The 19,282-nt window shown below is 42.6% G+C and overlaps 2 protein-coding genes across 9 annotated transcripts in view; one reads left to right on the forward strand and one right to left on the reverse strand.

Annotated features, from left to right (window-relative positions):
• Positions 1 to 14,376, reverse strand: part of IFT88 (intraflagellar transport 88) — a 105,929-nt gene extending 91,553 nt beyond the window's left edge. The window contains exons 1-11 of one of the 6 annotated variants that reach the window (XM_075592290.1): positions 14,012 to 14,376; positions 13,846 to 13,881; positions 12,915 to 13,048; positions 8,445 to 8,507; positions 7,053 to 7,109; positions 5,838 to 5,891; positions 3,764 to 3,827; positions 3,612 to 3,681; positions 3,265 to 3,355; positions 2,985 to 3,089; positions 981 to 1,083 (exon numbers count right to left, since the gene is read on the reverse strand). In XM_075592290.1, coding sequence (XP_075448405.1) covers positions 981 to 1,083; positions 2,985 to 3,089; positions 3,265 to 3,355; positions 3,612 to 3,681; positions 3,764 to 3,827; positions 5,838 to 5,891; positions 7,053 to 7,109; positions 8,445 to 8,507; positions 12,915 to 13,001 — 694 coding nt within the window. In that variant the 5' untranslated portion in view covers positions 13,002 to 13,048; positions 13,846 to 13,881; positions 14,012 to 14,376. Of the gene's footprint in view, positions 1 to 980; positions 1,084 to 2,984; positions 3,090 to 3,264; positions 3,356 to 3,611; positions 3,682 to 3,763; positions 3,828 to 5,837; positions 5,892 to 7,052; positions 7,110 to 8,444; positions 8,508 to 12,914; positions 13,049 to 13,845; positions 13,882 to 13,955; positions 13,981 to 14,000 lie in introns of those variants that run through there. The other 5 variants (XM_075592291.1, XM_075592289.1, XM_075592286.1 and 2 more) reach the window with 5 other exon arrangements.
• The window catches only part of CRYL1 (crystallin lambda 1), a 249,736-nt gene continuing 244,784 nt past the window's right edge, over positions 14,331 to 19,282 (forward strand). The window contains exon 1 of one of the 3 annotated variants that reach the window (XM_075592296.1): positions 14,331 to 14,469. In XM_075592296.1, coding sequence (XP_075448411.1) covers positions 14,423 to 14,469 — 47 coding nt within the window. In that variant the 5' untranslated portion in view covers positions 14,331 to 14,422. The other 2 variants (XM_075592293.1, XM_075592295.1) reach the window with 2 other exon arrangements.

Genomic DNA, 19,282 nt, shown 5'->3' on the forward strand with positions numbered 1-19,282 from the left:
CACTTCTCTCTCACACAGTTTTGTTTCCCTGCAGAACTCCATTACACACAGTATACTCCAGCCACCTACTCTACTCACCGTCATGTCAAATCTAAAAACACACTTCTGACGACTTTCAATAGCTTGGACTCGTGACTACTTCTCCCCACACCCATAATACTCTTGCCCAGGCAACATAGATTGTAAACTCTCCGGGGATTCCTTCTCCCAATTGTGTACTTTGTTTGATGTACTCATTGCAATATATTTCCCATGTAGATTTTGTAAAACACTGTGCACATTGTTGGGTATATGTAGCTTATTATTATTATATAGCACAAGCAATCACGAGAACTCCCATGTCACTTTGAGCTGCTGGACTTCCGGCATCAGAAACGTTCTACAAGTTTATTGGTAATCTATTAAAAGTACATGTAGAGGTCATAAATTAGTGTGCTCACGGGACCTTGAAATGGTCTGCATATTCAGTGGCGGGACGCAGAGGCTTCACACAAAATGTGCTCTCTGAAGGCTTTCTGGTATTAAAAAAAAATGCGTCCAACACGAAACCGATAAATATGTAGACAGCTTCAAGATCTGGTGTCATTTACAGTATATATTTAATTTTAATGGATACAAAATGTATAATTTCTTACGCATATCAGCGTGCACTCGATTTTCGGAACTGGCAGTGACGGTTTTGAGACTGCGCTGCACCCACCCTCAGTTGGTTTGGCGTATCACATGAAATGATTGGATAAATCACAGCATAAATAATACAGTGGCGAGTTGATAATGGATATTTCCCTAGATGCTATACCACCATGTACAATACCAAGTGACGTGAGTGTTAACCCGTTCATGCGATTGCCGTGTTAAGATCACTGCAATTTTTAAAGGTCATGGGCGAGTGCTGCTGAGTACTTCAAGCACTGGTCACGTGGTACTGTATATATCCATGTTTCAATCTAAATAAATAAATAAAAAAGGATTCCAAATACCTGCATGGCTAAACATTTTATTTTTCACTATTACTTGGTAGGTATTCAGTGCTTCGGTATACATGTCGTTTGCTGAATATTGGCTGGCCAGATTGAACAGTACCTGTAAAGTAAATCATTAAAAGGTTCAGATACACCAGTTATTTCCAACCTTTCTTAAGACAGAAAAGCATGGGCAACTCTGCTGTCAGATAAAAGTGTTTGGAGTTCTAGAAATATAGTAGGGGGGAGGGAAATCCTAGACAACGAGAAATAAGGTTGATGGTAAATGGAGATAAATAAATTGCATTGAGAACAGTGAAGTTACTAAACAGCATCTTCATAAGAGATTATGTATATTCAGCTGGATTACTCAAACTAGAAATGTGTTTTATCTAAGGTTAAGGTCCCGCTGCCTCAGTCAGCGCGCCCGCACTGCATGCAGGCGGCGCGCTGAGAGGCAATTGACCGCTACCTGCGGTCTGTAGGGAGCGGGTGCTGGAGCGGGGGACAGGGGGGGTTTGAGCATAGGGCTCTTGTGCTGTTCCCCCTCCACCCATCGGTCCCTCTCTCACTCCCGGAGCCCCTCGCACTCTGAACTAAATAAAGTTAGCAAGCCAGGAGTCCCAGGGGCGAACAGCACTGGAGAGAGAGACCTAGCTCTGATAGAGGGTGCCCTCTGCTGACACAGACATACGGCTAGCGGTATGTGTGAGGACATGTCCCGGTATATGTGGCAGAGGTTACAATCAATCAATGGCTCTCGCACTCTTTCAGCCCCCCACCCACCTCCCCTCCCAGAGCAGGGGCAGCCTGCGAAACAAACGGGCACCAGAGGAGGGGGGGGGGGGGGGCGCTATGCACGGCTGCACAGACTTCCCTCCCGTAGCTCCAGACAGCTCCCCTCATCATTGGCTCACTGCGAGGCCACGTGACGCGTCGCTGCTTGGGATCACGATCCTCGTGTATCCCCTGCTGGCTGACGCGTCACAGTGCGCAGCGAGCCTTGCAGTGAGGAGGGACTGGGGCAGGCTCGGGAGGAACTCGGGTCTGGTGAGTGACGCGCACGCGGCCACACGCGCCGCCGGATGCAGCGGGATCCCGGCTTTAGGTTTGCAGTCATTTGGCTGCAAAGTTGTTGCACTGATTAGAGTATTAAGCAAATTGCACAGGAATCCAAGATAAAATGACCCGATTAAACTAGGACTTACACGCCAGCTGAATTTCTTAAATAGTGGTAAGCAAACTACCCGACCCAAGACTTGGAACGCCATCTCGCGCTACGCAAGGACAACAACTATTTTGCACAACACTCTGTCAATGTAATTTTATAGTCAAGACAATGGGGAACATGGCTAACTCCTCCCTCCAGTTCAATTCTGAACTGTGGTACACATTTTTATAATGCAAAATTAGGAACCTGCAGTAGTGGCTGAGACTTCTTGGAGGTGAACATGCAGAAAGAGTCTGCCATTTTACTAGCCCTCACCAAGCCGAGGAGGCCTATCTGGCAGCAAAGGGAACGATTGCCAGGATAGGTTTAATCTGAGAAATCTATGTGATTGATGCCCATTATACACACAAAATCAGACCACTGTAGGTATCATTTATTTTTATATTTTGTGGTAAGCAATTGGCAACATTTGAATGATGAAATATATTATTGCCATTAATTCACATTATCAGTATTCAATCTATGCTGTACTCAACAGATGATGTCATTGAAATATCAAATTACTTGGGTTATAGACAGACTACAAATAGATTATGCACAAATATGAGCCCCACCTGCTGTTGGCGATTTGGAAAGAAGAAGCTGGTATTTATATAAAATTAGGTGAAACAGCCACGTTAATCACTTTCTAAACAAGGCAGTTTGTTTGCATCATCAACTTTAGTACATTTGGGGGATGTGGCCCCAAATAAGAAATGCCTACTTTGAAAAGCACATATTTTTGCATTCAGTGAACAAAAGTTATGTCCCCTCGTGCACAACCTGCAAAAGAGCAACACAGCAGCACTTACCGAATAAGTCAGATCCAAATTAATATTTTCAGGAGATATGACTTGCTCTCGCTGTCTGACCAGGACTCGCTCTTTTCTTCCAGCTTCTTTTGCCTTATCTAGGGCCTAACATCACACGTTTAAAAACAAAAAGAACATACTCTGTTCAAGTAACATTATATAATATATAGTCAAGTCACTTTACCGTCAGTCAGAACGGAAATTGTGCGCACAAAACAATATATAAAATGCGATTTAAACAACTCAGCATATAACATCAAGTATAAAATAAGCCGGTTACCAATTTTAGGTCCCCACGGCTGCTGGCAATACAGCTTTCTTCAACTAGTTCATTGACCTTTTTCTCCAGCTGCCTTATTTTTTCTTCGGGGCTAAAACAAAGGGATTTAAGAAAAAAAACAGTGTTAGGTCCTTTAATTCACCTAGCCTACACGGTTGTTTTAAGGCTCAGGATTCCCCATAAATATTAAGCACTTTGTCATCCCATTTTGAAGAGGAGATTAAAAAAAAAAATTTGATGTTAAACTAAGTTCGCCAAATGGTTGTTGATGAAAATCATGCCCACAATGTCAGTGTGCAAATGGAAATAAAAATATGTAACATTCTACTAAACAAGTAGTAACTCACGTATCCTCATTTTTGGTTTCCAGAGGAGGAGCGGGACCTCGTGACTGACCAAGAGGATCAAAAGCAGAACCTGGAAGCCACAAAGCAGACTCGTGGGTAATGCTGCAAGATGTGGGAAAACGAGTCCCTTTAATGATCTTAAGAGACTGTACCTCTGAACGCAGCCTTAGTGTAGCCTGCTGCACGCACTGCAGTCATAGGGCGAGCCACTCCATCCTGCAAAACCGATGTACATGTATATTCCCGATGAAACATAATTCATTATAAAACAGATGTTAGAAGCAATACTTAAAAAAGCTTCATCAATATCCTGTTCCTGCTGTATGAACACCACACAGCCCAGAGTACAGTATTAGGAGTGTATCCGTATGCTGCAATCGCCTTCTCTGTTTCCTAACCTCAGGCAGCAGTTTCTCTAGCATTGGCTGTTGCATTGCAATGTAATGCAATGTTTTACCTTCCATTAAAATGACAAATGAACAAATTTGTTGAAGTTTAACCCGTAATATAGCAAGATACACAGAAACAAAAAAAGAAAATACTTTGATTTGTGATCATCTAGTTCTCCCTGGTGTGACACAGTTGATAATGAGATTTACAGTGCAATCTGGCCAGTTAGTTAATAGTTATAGCAAACCATAAAACAAATTATTATTCCATTGGAGGCAATAATTTGATATTAAAGTGTACCTGTACATAAAACCACGTGTTAAGACTGCTCACATAATGTGCATTTCGCTCATGATTAAACATGCATCAGACATTAGTCATGTTGTCCTCCAGCAGTAATCATGAGACAAAAAATTGGCAGTGACCTGAGGATACAATCTAAATAATACAGCTGAATATGCGTACTTATGTTCTGCCATCTATGTTATATTTCAGAACAGAATATACAGGTGCAATATACAGAAACAATCATAATAGTAGTGCTGGAAAAACTAGTTGCTGTGCAATCTGTTAAACCCTTACATGCCAACAGAAAAATTATACATAAACATTATATGAATTCTGAAAAAACACAGTCTCTAAAATGTGATTTGGAAACCGGTTCGTAAAACCTATGCACAGTTTTCCTGTTGGGCAAATTAAATGTTTCCCAAACAACCTTAAAGCAGCAATAGAATACTACATTTTCCCTTCTTTTTTTCTTATTTGTATATGTGAAGCATGGGACAATGTATATTTCTACAGTCTTACCTAAGTTAGCAATCGTTTGGTGTCCTGTTATAAATCTGTCAAAATCCTGATTCTGTGACCAACCTAATGGCTGCTTCAGTCAGTGTAACTCAGCAGCTACAATATATCCATATACAGCTGAACCCCGTTATAGCGCGATCCGCTACAACGCGGTCTGAGCGTGGCTCCCAATTTAAAAACACCTACAAGGGTTTTTTTTTATTATAACATTCAATGCACACAGACAGACAGACAGACAGACAGACAGACAGACAGACACTACTGTGAAAGACAGTACAAGTTAAGTTTGTTCATAAAGTAAGAAGGGTCATGGGTTCGATACCTGCATGGTATGGTAAAAGTATTAGTGTAGGGGGAAGGTGTGTGTGTGTGTGTCCGGGACCCCAAACCTGCTTCATTACCTCCATGTTCTTATCATACAGTTCTTAGGATGCAGATAATGCAAAAATAATTGAAGCATAGTCCTGGTCAAAATATGTTGCACATATATGGGATATGGTCAGGATGTAAAAACGGACATGTACATTCAGGAATCAGTATGGGAAATACATTCCAATTTGGGAACCGCTATTACAATTTATCTAAAGGAGGAGGACCCTCCTAGGGTCACTGTGACTGCACGAGTCACTTCAAGTACCAGATCCGTTTGTATACGCTCTCACTCAGCATAAGAACAGAACACAATGTTGAATGTTAAAGTTATTGTTTACATTTGTCACAAAGTTGAGATATTGAAATATTTAATGGTCAGCACCGACATAGAATTGTTGCTAACACGCATCAAAATGTACTGGATATTGTGCAATAACTAAAACTGGAAAGTGTTATTATGGACTTGTACCAAATATGATAAGAAGCACGGTGGAGTGTTGTCTATCTGTTCTGCATACATACTGTGCATTGACCTATTATTATATACTAATAAACATAAATGTGGGAGGGAAAAAAATGTTTTACACAGATCATTACATTTAAGGACATGCATAGACCCAGTGGAAGAATATGTGTTAATCCCCTTAATAATACCTGCACTGTTCCAGTCATAGGTCTTCCCATTGATGATGAAAGGGTCACCCTGGCCTGAAAGAAAACAGCATAATGCAAATTCAATTATTTGAAAAAATAAAATAATCAACCGATATCAGGTAATTAAAAGCATCAGATTGGGAAACATATCCCTGATGGATAAATGCCGTTAGCCTGCAGAAGATAGCGTCCGTGCAATTTGGATCCTCCAACGACTGGCGAACAGATTCCAGTCGCATAGTAACTCACAGTACAACAGGAATGAGAAAGTGTTCACACCTGCGTCTCAATTCAAAGTAAGAGATTTGTTATTTTAGCCATAAAAGAGCAATGTAAAGTGGCCAAAGACACGACCCTACGAGTTTCAGGATTTAAGAAATGGCGTAAGTCACGAAAGGCGTAAGGGTGTGTCCTTGGCCAATGCTCTTTTGTATGACACGTGTGCTAAAATAAAGAATCTCTTTGCTTTGAATGGAGATGCTGGTGTGAACACTTCCTCGCTGTCATTGTACTGAGATATAGATATGTCAACGCGTTTCTGAAAGAAAATGTGAGACCTCGGCACATCTACTATTTACTGAGAAGTGTGATGATGCAATTTAAGTTGTATATTATTTAAGTGTGTGTATATGATCTTATACATCTTAAGTAAATGTTCAAACGAGTTCAAAACAAACAATGTTTTGGTCCACAAACAGACCTTATTGCAGGTGGTGGGGGGGAGGTTTATATACATACCAGCTGTTAGAGGGGTTAAAAAAAAAACCTGTAACTCAGTACTGTATACATAAATATACTGCATAACTCAAATTATCTATAGACAGGGACTCACCAATATATTTGTAGCTTATTATGGTCAAAGTTTCAGCTCTGAGCCTTTATCAAGAAGCACGTGTGCTGTGGCCAGGCCAAATATATGACATATGTAGCAGTCTGTTATTACTCAAATTAATGTGATCTAATGTGTCAAATAACACATGCATTATCTCTGTAACTCTTGTTTTCAATGGCCAAATAACACGCCAGCATTAACAGAGGTAATAAAGTCGGCTACATCTGTATGACGAGTAGTGTCCCAGTCTTGCAAGATTCTGTGCTTTATTAAATGTCACCAAAAGACAAGACTAAATCGTAGAGGTTATTAAACATTTGACTTCTCAGACTGTAGTATTAATGTTAAAACAAATAAAAAAATGTAAAGTACAACACACTTACACCAAAGCCAGTCCCCAGTGGGCGGGCAGCTGCAGTTCCTGGGATTTTTGCTGTAACCTGAAAAGCATAGGATGTCAGTGTTTACATGAAAAAAATTTTTTAAGGTTTTATTACTCAAAAAAATAAAAAACGCGGTCATACGAATCCTGGTGTTTGCTGGAATACCAATTTGGAGGCAACCAGTGCTTGATCTACAGTATAGGATTTAACACAAAAAAGGCTTCACTCATTCAGACGTTGGGGGTTATTCATTAAACTGTGATAGTGCCGATCAGGGCACTTCTAGACAGCTTCTCCCATTGAACTGGAGGGGATTCCGTGCAATAGTGCATTTCCAGCACTATCATGGTTTAATTCTGTGAAATTTTAAATGCAACCCATCGACTATTTAATATCAAAAAGGAGGATACTACTCGGACAAATCCCACCAACATTGCAAACGCATTCAATGAATACTTTGTGGGGTCTGCTACTTCCCTACTATCAAAGCGCAACCCGAACTACAATCATGAAGCTCAATCTGGGAAAACACATCTGGTCCCATCCTCGCCCAACAGTACCCACAATTTTCCATTTGTCAAAGTAGTTGCAATCTAAGTTCCTACGACTTTGTGCCCCAGCCATTGCCATACCGCTTGCTTCCCTAGTCAACTCTATTTTGTCTGCAGGCCATATCCCAAGGACCTGGAAAACTGCCAGAGTTGTCCCAATGTTCAAAAGTGGGGACAAAAACAGTGACAAACTACAGGCCAATCTCTCTTCTCCCAATACTATCCAAAGTCTTGGAAAAATGTGTTCACTCCCAGTTAAGCGATTACTATACCAAGACAAATTTCCCTAGCCAATTCCAATCTGGCTTCCGCCCCAAACACTCCACGGTAACTACCCTGCTAAAAGTTTGCAATGAGATCTAGTGTGAAATGGAACAACTTACTGGTGCAATATTCCTAGATTTTGCAAAGGCTTTTGATACTGTTGATTATGTTATCTTGCTAAACAAGCTGCAGTGTTCTGGAATTGAGGAACATGCTTTAAACTGGTATCAATCCTACCTATCAAGTAGATCTCAACATGTGTCTTTCGGGCTCTAACTCCAACCCCTTAGATATCACCTGTGTGGTCCTGAAAGACTGTTCTGGGGTCCCTACTCTTTTCAGTCTTCATCAATGATCTACCTACCGCTTGTAAGGGAAACACAGGGTTGCAGACCGGTCTGATACATGTGAATGTGCTCACGAGTGGTATTTTTATTTGCTGCTTATAATAAAAATACAGTAGAGAAATGTTTGTTCTTTTATGATGGGCTTGTCCATTTTTTGCCATCTCTCAGTTATTGTCAGAATAATATAATCTTAAATATGCCAGTAAAGAACACCCATAGTCATTACTTACCGGGGGTCTTCGTCCATGGCTAGTCTTGATAGCCTGCTGAAAAGCTGCATCATTCTCTATATCCTAGACAGAATAATATTTTTTTTTAAAGAGACAATTCAAGCCGTCTGATTTTTTGCAACAAAAGAAATAAAAATATAGCTGAACCCTATTACGCTGTGAAATATATGCATGTTAACAGTTTCACTTCTGCACAGACTGTAGCCGTTATCAGAGCTAGATCACTGACATAACTATGTGATCAAATGGAAGCAGGCGGTAGCAAGGCTGCATGCTATGATGTCCAGGGACACCGTGCCACAACCAGCTGAACATATACTGTAACACAGAGGAGAACACCTGTATACAGGGTTCTTCTTGGTGCTTGTGTTGTATGCCCTGGTACTATGCCCTACAGCTAACTTCTGGAAGGTTATCAACAACATATTCCAGCCTTCTAACCATTAACAGCCAAGTAATATCACTAAGGGCGATATTACTCTGATAAACCCCATCGACATTGCAAATGCATTCAATGATTACTTTGTGGGGTGTGCTACTAACTTATTAGCGAAACGCAACCCAAACCTGAATCTCATCCTGGGAGTACCCCTAATAGCCCCACCCACTCCCAACACTGCCCACAATTTTCAATTTGGCCCAGTATCCGAAGAGGAGATTACACAAGCGCTCCTCAAAATTAAAAACTAAGCAGCCAATGTGGACCTAACTTACTACAATCTAGGTTCCCAAGATTTGGTGCCCCAGCAATTGTCAAACCAATTGCTTACATAGTCAACTCTATCCTGTCTGCAGGCCATATCCCTAAGACCTGGAAAGCTGCCAGAGTTGTCCCAATCTGCAAAAGTGGGGACAAAAACACTGTCTCAAACTACAGGCCAATCTCCCTTCTCCCAATCCTATCCAAAGTCATGGAAAAATGTGTCCACTCCCAATTAAGCGATTACTATAACAAGACAAATTTCCCTAGCCAATTCCAATCTGGCTTTCGCCCCAAACACTCTACCGCAACTACCCAGCTAAAAGTTTGCAATGAAATCCAGTGTGGAATGGAACGGGGTCAACTCACTCGTGCAGTATTCCTAGATTTTGCAAAAGCTTTTGATACAGTTGATCATGTTATCTTGTTTAACAAACTCCAGAGCTCTGGAATAGGGAAGCATGTTTTAAACTGGTTTCAGTCCTACCTATCAGGTAGATCCCAACATGTGTCCATCTCAGGCTCTAACTCCAACCCCCTGGATATCACCTGTGGTGTACCGCAAGGCTCTGTTCTGGGGTCCCTACTCTTCTCAGTGTTCATCAATGATCTTCCCACAGCTTGTAAGGAAGCTTCAATACACATGTATGCAGATGACACAATCCTATATGCACACAGCCATAGCCTCTCTGACCTGCAACACATACTTCAGTCTGACTTTTTGAGACTCGAAAACTGGATTTCCCAAAACAAACTGTTTTTAAACACTGACAAGACTAACAATGGTGTTTGGGACCAAGACTAAATTTTTAAAGCTTCCAGCGACTGAGCTCCAGATTAGAACCAACACTAACACCACCCTAACTCCTGTCACTAGTTTTAAATACCTGGGCATATGGTTTGACACCCACTTAACATTCGGGATGCACATTGATACCCTGACAACCAAGACCTATGCCAAACTAGGGGTAATTTACAGGAACAAATCCTCCCTACTGTAAGTCTCCTGGTCAGAAAAGGTATCGCACAGCAGATGCTAATGCCAATTATTGACTATGGAGACATAGTATATGGTTCTGCACCTCAAACCCACCTTAGCAAACTTGACACCCTCTACAATTCAATTTGTTGTTTTGTTCTCCAATGCAACTATAACACACATCACTGCGAAATGCTCAAAGAACTAGATTGGTCATCACTAGAAACTAGGCGCAAAGTTCACCTTTCCTGTCTTGCCTTCAAATTCTTTATGGGTAAGCTACCCAGCTACCTGAACAAGCTTCTCACCCCTACCACACGCAGCACCTATCATCTGAGATCAGACTCCAAAAGACTGTTCATGGTCCCAAGGCTCAAGAAAGTATCCAGACGTTCCTCCTTCTCTTACCGTGCACCCCAAAACTGGAACAACCTACCAGAGACTCTCACATCCACCACCAGTTTAAGTTCTTTCAAATCTAAGGCTGTCACACATTTTAATCTGGTCTGTAACTGTTTCATACGCCCATAATATAATCTTTAATTGTGCATGCAATGTCTTGTATATAATGTATAACCTGCTCATTTATGTAACTGTATTTGTAACCATGTATTATTTGTCTTAACTCTGTGCCCAGGACATACTTGAAAATGAGAGGTAACTCTCAATGTTTTACTTCCTGGTAAAATATTTTATAAATAAATAAAATGTGCTGCTTCTTGAGGCTTTGTGGTTACTAGGACAAATTATTGCAAGCTTTGGATTTGAACAACATTATGCACAAGTTATGCATCTAGTGCACTGTACTGCTACTATGTATCTAGCTATTGAGTTCAGTGTTCTTTGTCTGGCATTATCAACTTTCCGAGTGTCTCTCCCTCCCCGTCCCAGTCTTTGTTAACTTCTGCTGTCCATTCTATGACGCTACCTGGTATGCAATGTTTTATTGTATGGCTCTTCAAATTGTACGTATTTTTTATGTTCTCTTTATAGTTGGGGTATCTAGTATGCTCACACTTGGTTTCTACTTATGTATAGACAAATTGTGTCCGGTTAGAGGGGAGAATGCATAATGCAAATTATAGTTAAATTCTTGAGCAGAGACTCTGAAACTGGGGAGGAAATTCACATTTCAGCAGGCCAATGGCCCCGAAGCACAAAGCCAAACTGTAGTGGTTGAACAAGGAGATAATGAATGTTCTTGAGTGGCCCAGTCAAAGTCCTGACTTGAATCCAATTGAACATTAATGGCGAGACTTGAAGATTGCAGATCCCCAACAAACTTATCAGAACTTAAATCAATTTTCCCATTAAGAATGGGCAAAAATGTCACCATCCTACTGTGCAAAACGAGTAGGGACCCTCATAGTAGAAGCACCTTTTGCAGAAATTACTACCAAGTACTGACTTAAGGGGCTGAATACTTATGCAACCAGTACATTTCATTTTGTCTCTTTTGCTGACATTTTACCTCCTCTTCATATAAAAAAAGTGTCCGTTTAACCACTGCAACTTTGTAGCATTGAATAAAAAAAAAAAAAAAAACTGTGCATACATCATTTGTAAGTCAACAAAATGTGACATTATTGGTAGGGGTGAATACTTCTATAGCCAGTGGTTGACAAATCACCAAAAAATCTACTCGCCACCTAGTACCAAACGTATGCTGCTTGGGCCAATATTTACTCGCCCGGGGGTTAAATCCACTCGCCCGGGGCGAGCAAATGTATAGGTTTGTCGAACACTGTCTATAGCCATCTAATTATGGAGTGCCTGCCTATTTTAGCTATGATGTATGTTACTTGTGTAACGAGGCAGTTTCAGCACCCACAGCAATCCTGTAACTTAGAAGTCTACAGGGTACCCAGATAGATAAATCTAACGCACACACATAAAGATATGGGTCGCTTAACACGAGGGCCGACAGGGTAAACTGCCCCCTCCCTCCCAGCAAAACATTTGCCAGTCAACCCCCGTTTCCACTGTTATTTGTTGATGTTCCCTGTGTTTTATTTTACCAGTCATGCAGATGGTTTGAAGCGAAATATTTTTTGCTGAGTTCATGCAGTTACTTAAACTCTTAATGCTACCAACTACTTTATAATAACTAAAACAGGTGTTAACCTTTGTAGAAATTAGTATCTTTTATTTAAAAAAAAAAAAAAAAAAAAACACAGACAGAAGGTGCTCTTTCTTTCAGTTTTCAACCTTTTAAAGACTAGTAAATCTTTGCTTCCGTGGCTGCGAATGAATTTAATATCAAAAATGGATATGTCTATAACACCTTCAAAAAAAATATATTAAGAGTAATGTTAAAAAGTCCATTAGTTAGAAGGCAGTAGAGCTTTTTGATACCAATGTTTTTCAGCGCTGTAGTTGCCAAGCGCCGTACCCTCTGAAGTGTGGATAGCCAAGAGCACCAGCTACAAATCACCTGTTGCTATAATATGTATTTCTTATACAGTGCTAAAAGTGTACGGATTTCTGTACATATAATATTCAAGGCACAACGAGTCCCTGTCCTCGTAGAGATTTCATTTTGGTACCAGACAGGGAGAACGGTTGAGTTGGCCTAGATCACAAGGAGAACAGACACACACCCGCTACACAGGCAGTGACATTACCTCTAAGATGAACTCATTACTGTACAATACAACACATGTAGTGACATTTATTCCCACTGCACTAATTTAATCAGGACATTCATAGGGTCACTGCTTATTATTAATATGTTAAGCATAAATGTAGTACCCACAAGTGATGCAATGTTATTTAGAAGATGCAGAATTACCTCTGTGTCATACGTCGGATTGTAATCATTGTAGCCAGAATACAGATCCTCTTCTTCCTCTTCAGGGACCAGGTGGACATGTTGCATTCTGAGTGTCTGTTAAATTGCACAACACCACAGCAGAGTTGTCAGGTCTGTGCGAATGAGATGAAGACGCCATTAAAACATTCTTATTAAAAAACAAAAAAAACAAAACATGAGCACAGAAAAAAAAACCATACATTTGAAAAAATAAATAATAAAATTGAAATATCTTTGAATTGATTTGTAGTTGGCAGATTATAAAATGTATCGAGTCACCTCTTAACAACACATTGCAGGCCTATCCTACCTCTCCAAACATAATGTTAATCTTGCCTGTAACTGTTACATACATCCATAATCAGTGTTCGACAAACCTATACATTTGCTCGCCCCGGGCGAGTGGATTTAACCCCCGGGCGAGTAAATATTGGCCCAAGCAGCACACGTTTGGTACTAGGTGGCGAGTAGATTTTTTTGTGATTTGTCAACCACTGTCCATAATCATATGAAATGTCTGTAAATATAATATATAAGCTCTGTTCATTTAATGTATTGTATGTCTTTATTTATTTAACCATGTATGGTCACCATAACTCTGTGCATACTTGAAAACGAGAGGTAACTCTCAATATATTACTTCCTGGTAAACTATTTTCTAAATAAAATAAATCTGCACAGCTTTTTGAGTGGGGGAGCGGGACAAGGACTGTTTGATATGTACATGAGGCCGGTACTGGGCAGATGGAGATAATCAATGGTGAAACCAGCCAAAATGCATCTCATTCAAATGATGATAAGGACAACTGAAAACAGTGACTTGAGCAGGGGAATACCAAAGAGACAATGAAGGGACACATACAGGTCACATTAAACAGACACGTGACAATGTATAGTGACACAGAAGTACCTCAATTGTTACATATCCACTTTATCCTTCTCAGCGCTAAAAAAAAAAGATTGCAAAGCAGCACATGCATTATACAGACAGCATCTGCCCCCTCACTAACCCATCCCTACCTGCCTCTGTATCAGGATGCAGGCAACATCTGCCCCCTCACTCACCCCTTCCCTACCTGCCTCTGTATCAGGATGCAGGCAGCATCTGCCCCCCGTGTTACTGGGGACTGGGACCCGGCTGCTCTCACTGGAGTGTGGTTTCCTGCCTCTGCACTAGGCCGGGTCGCTTGTCGGGCGCTGGGGGGGAGTGCAGCGAGTTGCAATACATGTGCAGACTGACCGGGTCACGGGGTCTCACAGCTTTGATGACGAGGGAGGGTTTGTTGTCAACTGCAGCTCCAAGGAAGCCGCTCCCGGCATGCACCTCGTGCCGGTACAGCGACCGCTGATTGGCTGAGCCGAGCCGAGTCGAAACCTCTCGATGTTGATAACCTGTGTGAGCAACTCCACGCCGTTGCTAGGCAACCTGTAACTGAACCGCCCCTTTTCCGGCGATAAAGAAAGGAGGCCGCAGATAATAAACCTCCATGCTGGAGAAAAAGAGGCGGAGCCGTGCTCATGACGTCATTAGCAGGTCCGTGCTTTGACCCACCCCAGTGCCAGAGGGATGTCAGCATGCTGTGGCTGTGGCAGTGGCACTGGATTGCAGTGTTTTGCTAACCCCCAGGGGCGACTCTAGGTTTGTGGGGGTCCCAATACATACACACATACACGTACGTACATACATGCGCGTACATACACTACAAAAAATAGTGCTATTACAATATACCCCATGTGAAATATACAAAGAGAGGTGATTGTAGCCATGTGCAATGTGCAATAAATGGGTAAAACGTGACATATAACACACACACACACACACACACACACACACACACACACACACACACATACATATATACACACATATATACACATGATTACGTATAAAACAACAAGTGCAATCAAACAAATAACGAACAACGTCCTTAGAGTGAAGTGTCCAAAGGTGCGGCTCAAGTTCAATGTAAATAGTGACGGCAGTGGTAGTTTCGCAGCTTTTAAAACATGTTGAACCACATTCAGAGAGTATCATATGCACCTCTGCCCTCCGACCCTACAAAGGAATATCAGTTTGTTCTCCTGTCTGCTCAAAGTGGCCTTGAATGAGGGCATCGTCTCTTCCACAGAATTCACATTTGTATATATTTCCCATCCTCGTGTGCCTCTGTTTTACCATATGCCGAAGGTCCACAAAGACCCAGACAATCCTCCAGGTAGACCCATCATCTCCGGGGTGGAGTCATGACATCCAGGTATGTGGACCACTTTACAGCCATATGTGGTCCAATTGTGTTCATACCTATGTGACGCTACATGTTGTGGACTCCATCTTGGATATTAAGTGGAAATCCATTTATGGCTGGGCTACTTTGGATGTACAAGTTCTTTATACAAGCACAGAGCATGAGAAAGGCATTACAGACCGCCAGTATTTTCTGGAGACTGACGATAGGCTTCCATCCACCCAACAATGATTTTTGTTGAGTTGTTTTAGGTTTATTTTGTCTCACAACTACTTTTTATTTAATAAATCCTTTTATTTACGAATCTGTGGAGTGGCTATGGGGACCAGGTTCACCCCCAGTTATGATAACCTCATTGTGGGGTTCTGGGTGCTCAACTCAATCTGGGCAACCCTGAGCTGGGGGCGGGCCTGGTGTGCTATGGCCATTTCACAGATGATATTATTCTGATTTGGGATGGTGAATATACAACTTTGGAGAACATTTTCTTTGGGTTTAATCAAAATGATTTAGGTTGAAAATGCACTTACTGTATTCACAAAGATAAAATTGTATTTTTTTTGGATCCCACTCTTTTTATAGACAAGGATTTGAACATCCAAACTGATGTCTATTTTAAGGAAGTCTCAACCAACAGCAATTTACACGCCACAAGTTTCCTTTGAGTCAGGTTAGCAGATTTTGACCGTCAGAAGATTTTTGGCCAAAGGCTATAATGAAACCATCATTATGGATTCATTAGCCAAAGTAAAGGCTCAAGATAGAGGAGCACTACTTGTTCAAACAAAAGCCAAATATACTGCTAGGTTATCCAGATCCTCTGAGGACTCATAACCCCTCATCTGGTCCCCCCAAGTTGATCACAAAATGTGATCTTTCTGTGGATAAGATTACTTACATACTTAATAAACATTGGAAGGTTCGAGAGTTGCCCACTAGAGCCTCTGTAGTGTTTAGAACAGCTACCAACATGAAAAATATTCTAGCACCCCGTAGACTCAGGAGCCTTAGAAAGCCTAGAATATTATCGGCTTCTTCCACATGTGGCAATTCTAAATGCTATAGGAATTGGTGCATTATGTGTCATCAACTCATCTTGGACAATGCATGTAATTCTTTCTCTAAGGGTACTAGTCATCTAGTTACAGGCAACATCAATTGTATCACCACACATGTTGTGTATATGTTGTTATGCCACTGTGGGTATCAATACATTGGGAGGAATATACGTCCTCTCAATGTTCGATTTCTGGAGCACTGAAGGAATGTAATGAGAGGTCTCTCCACACATAGTGTTTTCAAGCACTTCAGTCTGTCTGTGAGGATAGTGGACGCACGTCTACTCCGCGCTTCCTATCGCGCAGCTCCGTGCACAGCACCTTCAGCCCGTACTCCTCTACTGACACGCACAGCGTGCATGCGCGCAGCGGTGATGGCACCTGACGCCACGGACTCGGGCTCCGCCTCTGGATCGTGCCACACGCTCCCAGTGCGTGGCACGTGACACGTGCGCCACACTCCCAAGTTCCGTGGCAACAACATCATCAGTTGATACAAGCAGCTACACCTGCTCATTGGTTCCAGCCTATCACAGACTTCCGTGGAGGCCGGGCCTCCGTTCCACCCCCCATGGGGATTTGCTAATCAAGCCTATATATGCTCAGCTGTGCCATAGGCACTTTGGCTGAGCATAGATTGGGTTACTCTGTGTTTGCCTCTGCTGATCCTGCCTTGTCCCTGTCCTGTTGCCTTGCTTCCTAGATTAACCCCTTGAGTAGCGACCCGGCTTGGCTTTGACCACCAGCTTATCTGGAATACTGAACTCGGCTGCCTTTGACTCTCCGCTCTTCTCATACCCTGACTACGGCTTTGAACTTAGACTACCCTACTCTCTCCAGCCCTGTGGTTGTCCACAAAAAATATCTGACTAAATGCACCGACTGCAAAATTGGCACCTAGATACATTGGTCCGTTTACCATCATTGAGAAGGTTAATCCGGTGGCCTACCGGCTACGTCTGCCAGTATCCATGAGAATTCCAACAGTATTTCACACTTCTCTTCTCAAACCATTTGTACAGGATTATTTGTCTCCTGCTTCAGTGTTCCCTCCTGAACCTGTCCTAGTAGAAGGAATTCGAGGTTCAGATCAGCCTGGATTCTAGGGTGACCAGAGGGAAGCTCCAGAACCTGGTCCGCTGGAGGGGTTTTGGCCCTGAAGAGTGTTCCTGGATCTCCAGAGACCAACTACATGCTCCTAGGCTGGGCCTTCCACCAGAGGTATCCCTCCAAGCCATCCTGGAAGCGCCCGGAGGTCTCTTCTGAAGGGGGGGTACTGTGAGGATTGGTCTTAGGCCCCACCCCAGTGATGTACCCTGTAACGCCACTGGTGACGCACCTCACACTGACATGATTTTGCGTAGGTGTCGTTTTACTGTTGCCAGGCAAAAGGACTCAACCAGGAGCACCTGCGGTGCTTACTCCGCCTCCTGACAATTGAGTGGGCGGATGGCAATCAGCATTCACAGCTGTACAACTCAGCATGGATTGGTTCTGCTATCAAAAGCCAACCATCAAAGTGTGACGGTGCTCATCTCAAATTAGGACGTGGACCCGGAGGGCTGAGGTAAAGATGCAAATAAACTGACCACAGCCAGGGACAGAGTCCTGTAAGTGTATCCATAGTCGGTATGGAAGCAGGGGTCAGGGCTGGCGGCAGAGTTGCAAAGTCCAGGAGACAGGCGGAGAAAGTCAGGGCAGGCGGAAGACAGCGAGGTCGGGGTCAGCAACAGGGAATCAAAACAGACAAGAGGATAAGGCGTAACTGCAAAGACCAACAGGAGCTGCAAACGGTAGAACTTTGCTCGGCGACTCCCTATAGTAATTGTAGCCTTATAAAGCAGGCTGCCAGTACCCAAAATGGCCACAGCAAGCAGAAAGGGCAGGAGAGACAGAAAACCTGGACCGTAGTGAAAAGCCGACATGGATCGAGCAGAATCCTTACAGTACCCCTCTCTTGAGGAGAGACCTCCGGGCGATCTAAGCCGGTTTGTAGGAAACTTCTAATGAAACGCCCGACCAAGTTGGAGGCATGGACATCTCTGGATTTGATCCATGAATTTTCCTCGGGTCCATAACCCTTCCGATAGACCAAGTACTGTAGCCCACTACGAGATCTACGGGAATCCAATATTTAGCTTACTTCAAATTCCTCCTGGCCATCCACCAAGAACGGGTTAGGAGGTGGGAGGGTAGGAGGAGAGAAGGTGTTCTGGACGAATAGCTTGAGGAGGGAGACATGGAACACTGGGGGTATTCTTAGGTTATCTGGAAGTTCCAGTTTGAACGCCACCGGGTTGACTTGTTTCATGATTTTATAAGGTCCAATGAATTTGGGCCCAAGTTTGGAGGAAGGTAGTTTCAAGCGGATATTTTTTGTAGCCAGCCAGACCTGATCTCCCACTTGAAATGGAGGTGGTGGTCATCGATGTTTATCTGCCTGGGTTTTTTTGCTGAAGAGCGGCTTTGGTCAGATTGACCTGGATTTTTTTCCAAAGTAACTGAAGTTCTTCGATTCTGTCATCCACTGCAGGAACTCCGGAGAGGGGACTGGAAAGAGGAAGGTCAGTGCGATGATACCCATAGGCACAGAAGAACGGTGATTCCAGCGATGAATCGTGCTTCATGGAATTGTGGAAAACTCGGCCTTTGGGAGTAGATCAACCCAGCCGTCCTGTAGCTCATAAACAAAACAGTGGAGGAATTGTTCTTTCCGCGAGACCATTGGACTGGGGATGGTAGGAAGAAGAGAAATGTAAGGATATACCAATTATTTGGCAGAAGGCTTTCCAAAATCTAGAAATGAATTGGGATCCGCGATCCAAAACTATATCCGTCGGGACACCATGGAGGCAGAATACACTGGCGACACACTTTATTCGAGCTCGGCTAGTCCCACGAATTCGGGTATACCCGGGTGTATTGAGGTTTGTGACTGTTTTCTGCCCGAGTGCATTGAGGTATTTTCAGGCAGGGATTGAAGCATTTTATTCCCGCTGGCTGCAATACTGCACAGTATATATATATATATATACTGCATTAC

Source organism: Ascaphus truei, chromosome 3, assembly GCF_040206685.1.
Source record: "Ascaphus truei isolate aAscTru1 chromosome 3, aAscTru1.hap1, whole genome shotgun sequence".
Taxonomy (NCBI): domain Eukaryota; kingdom Metazoa; phylum Chordata; class Amphibia; order Anura; family Ascaphidae; genus Ascaphus; species Ascaphus truei.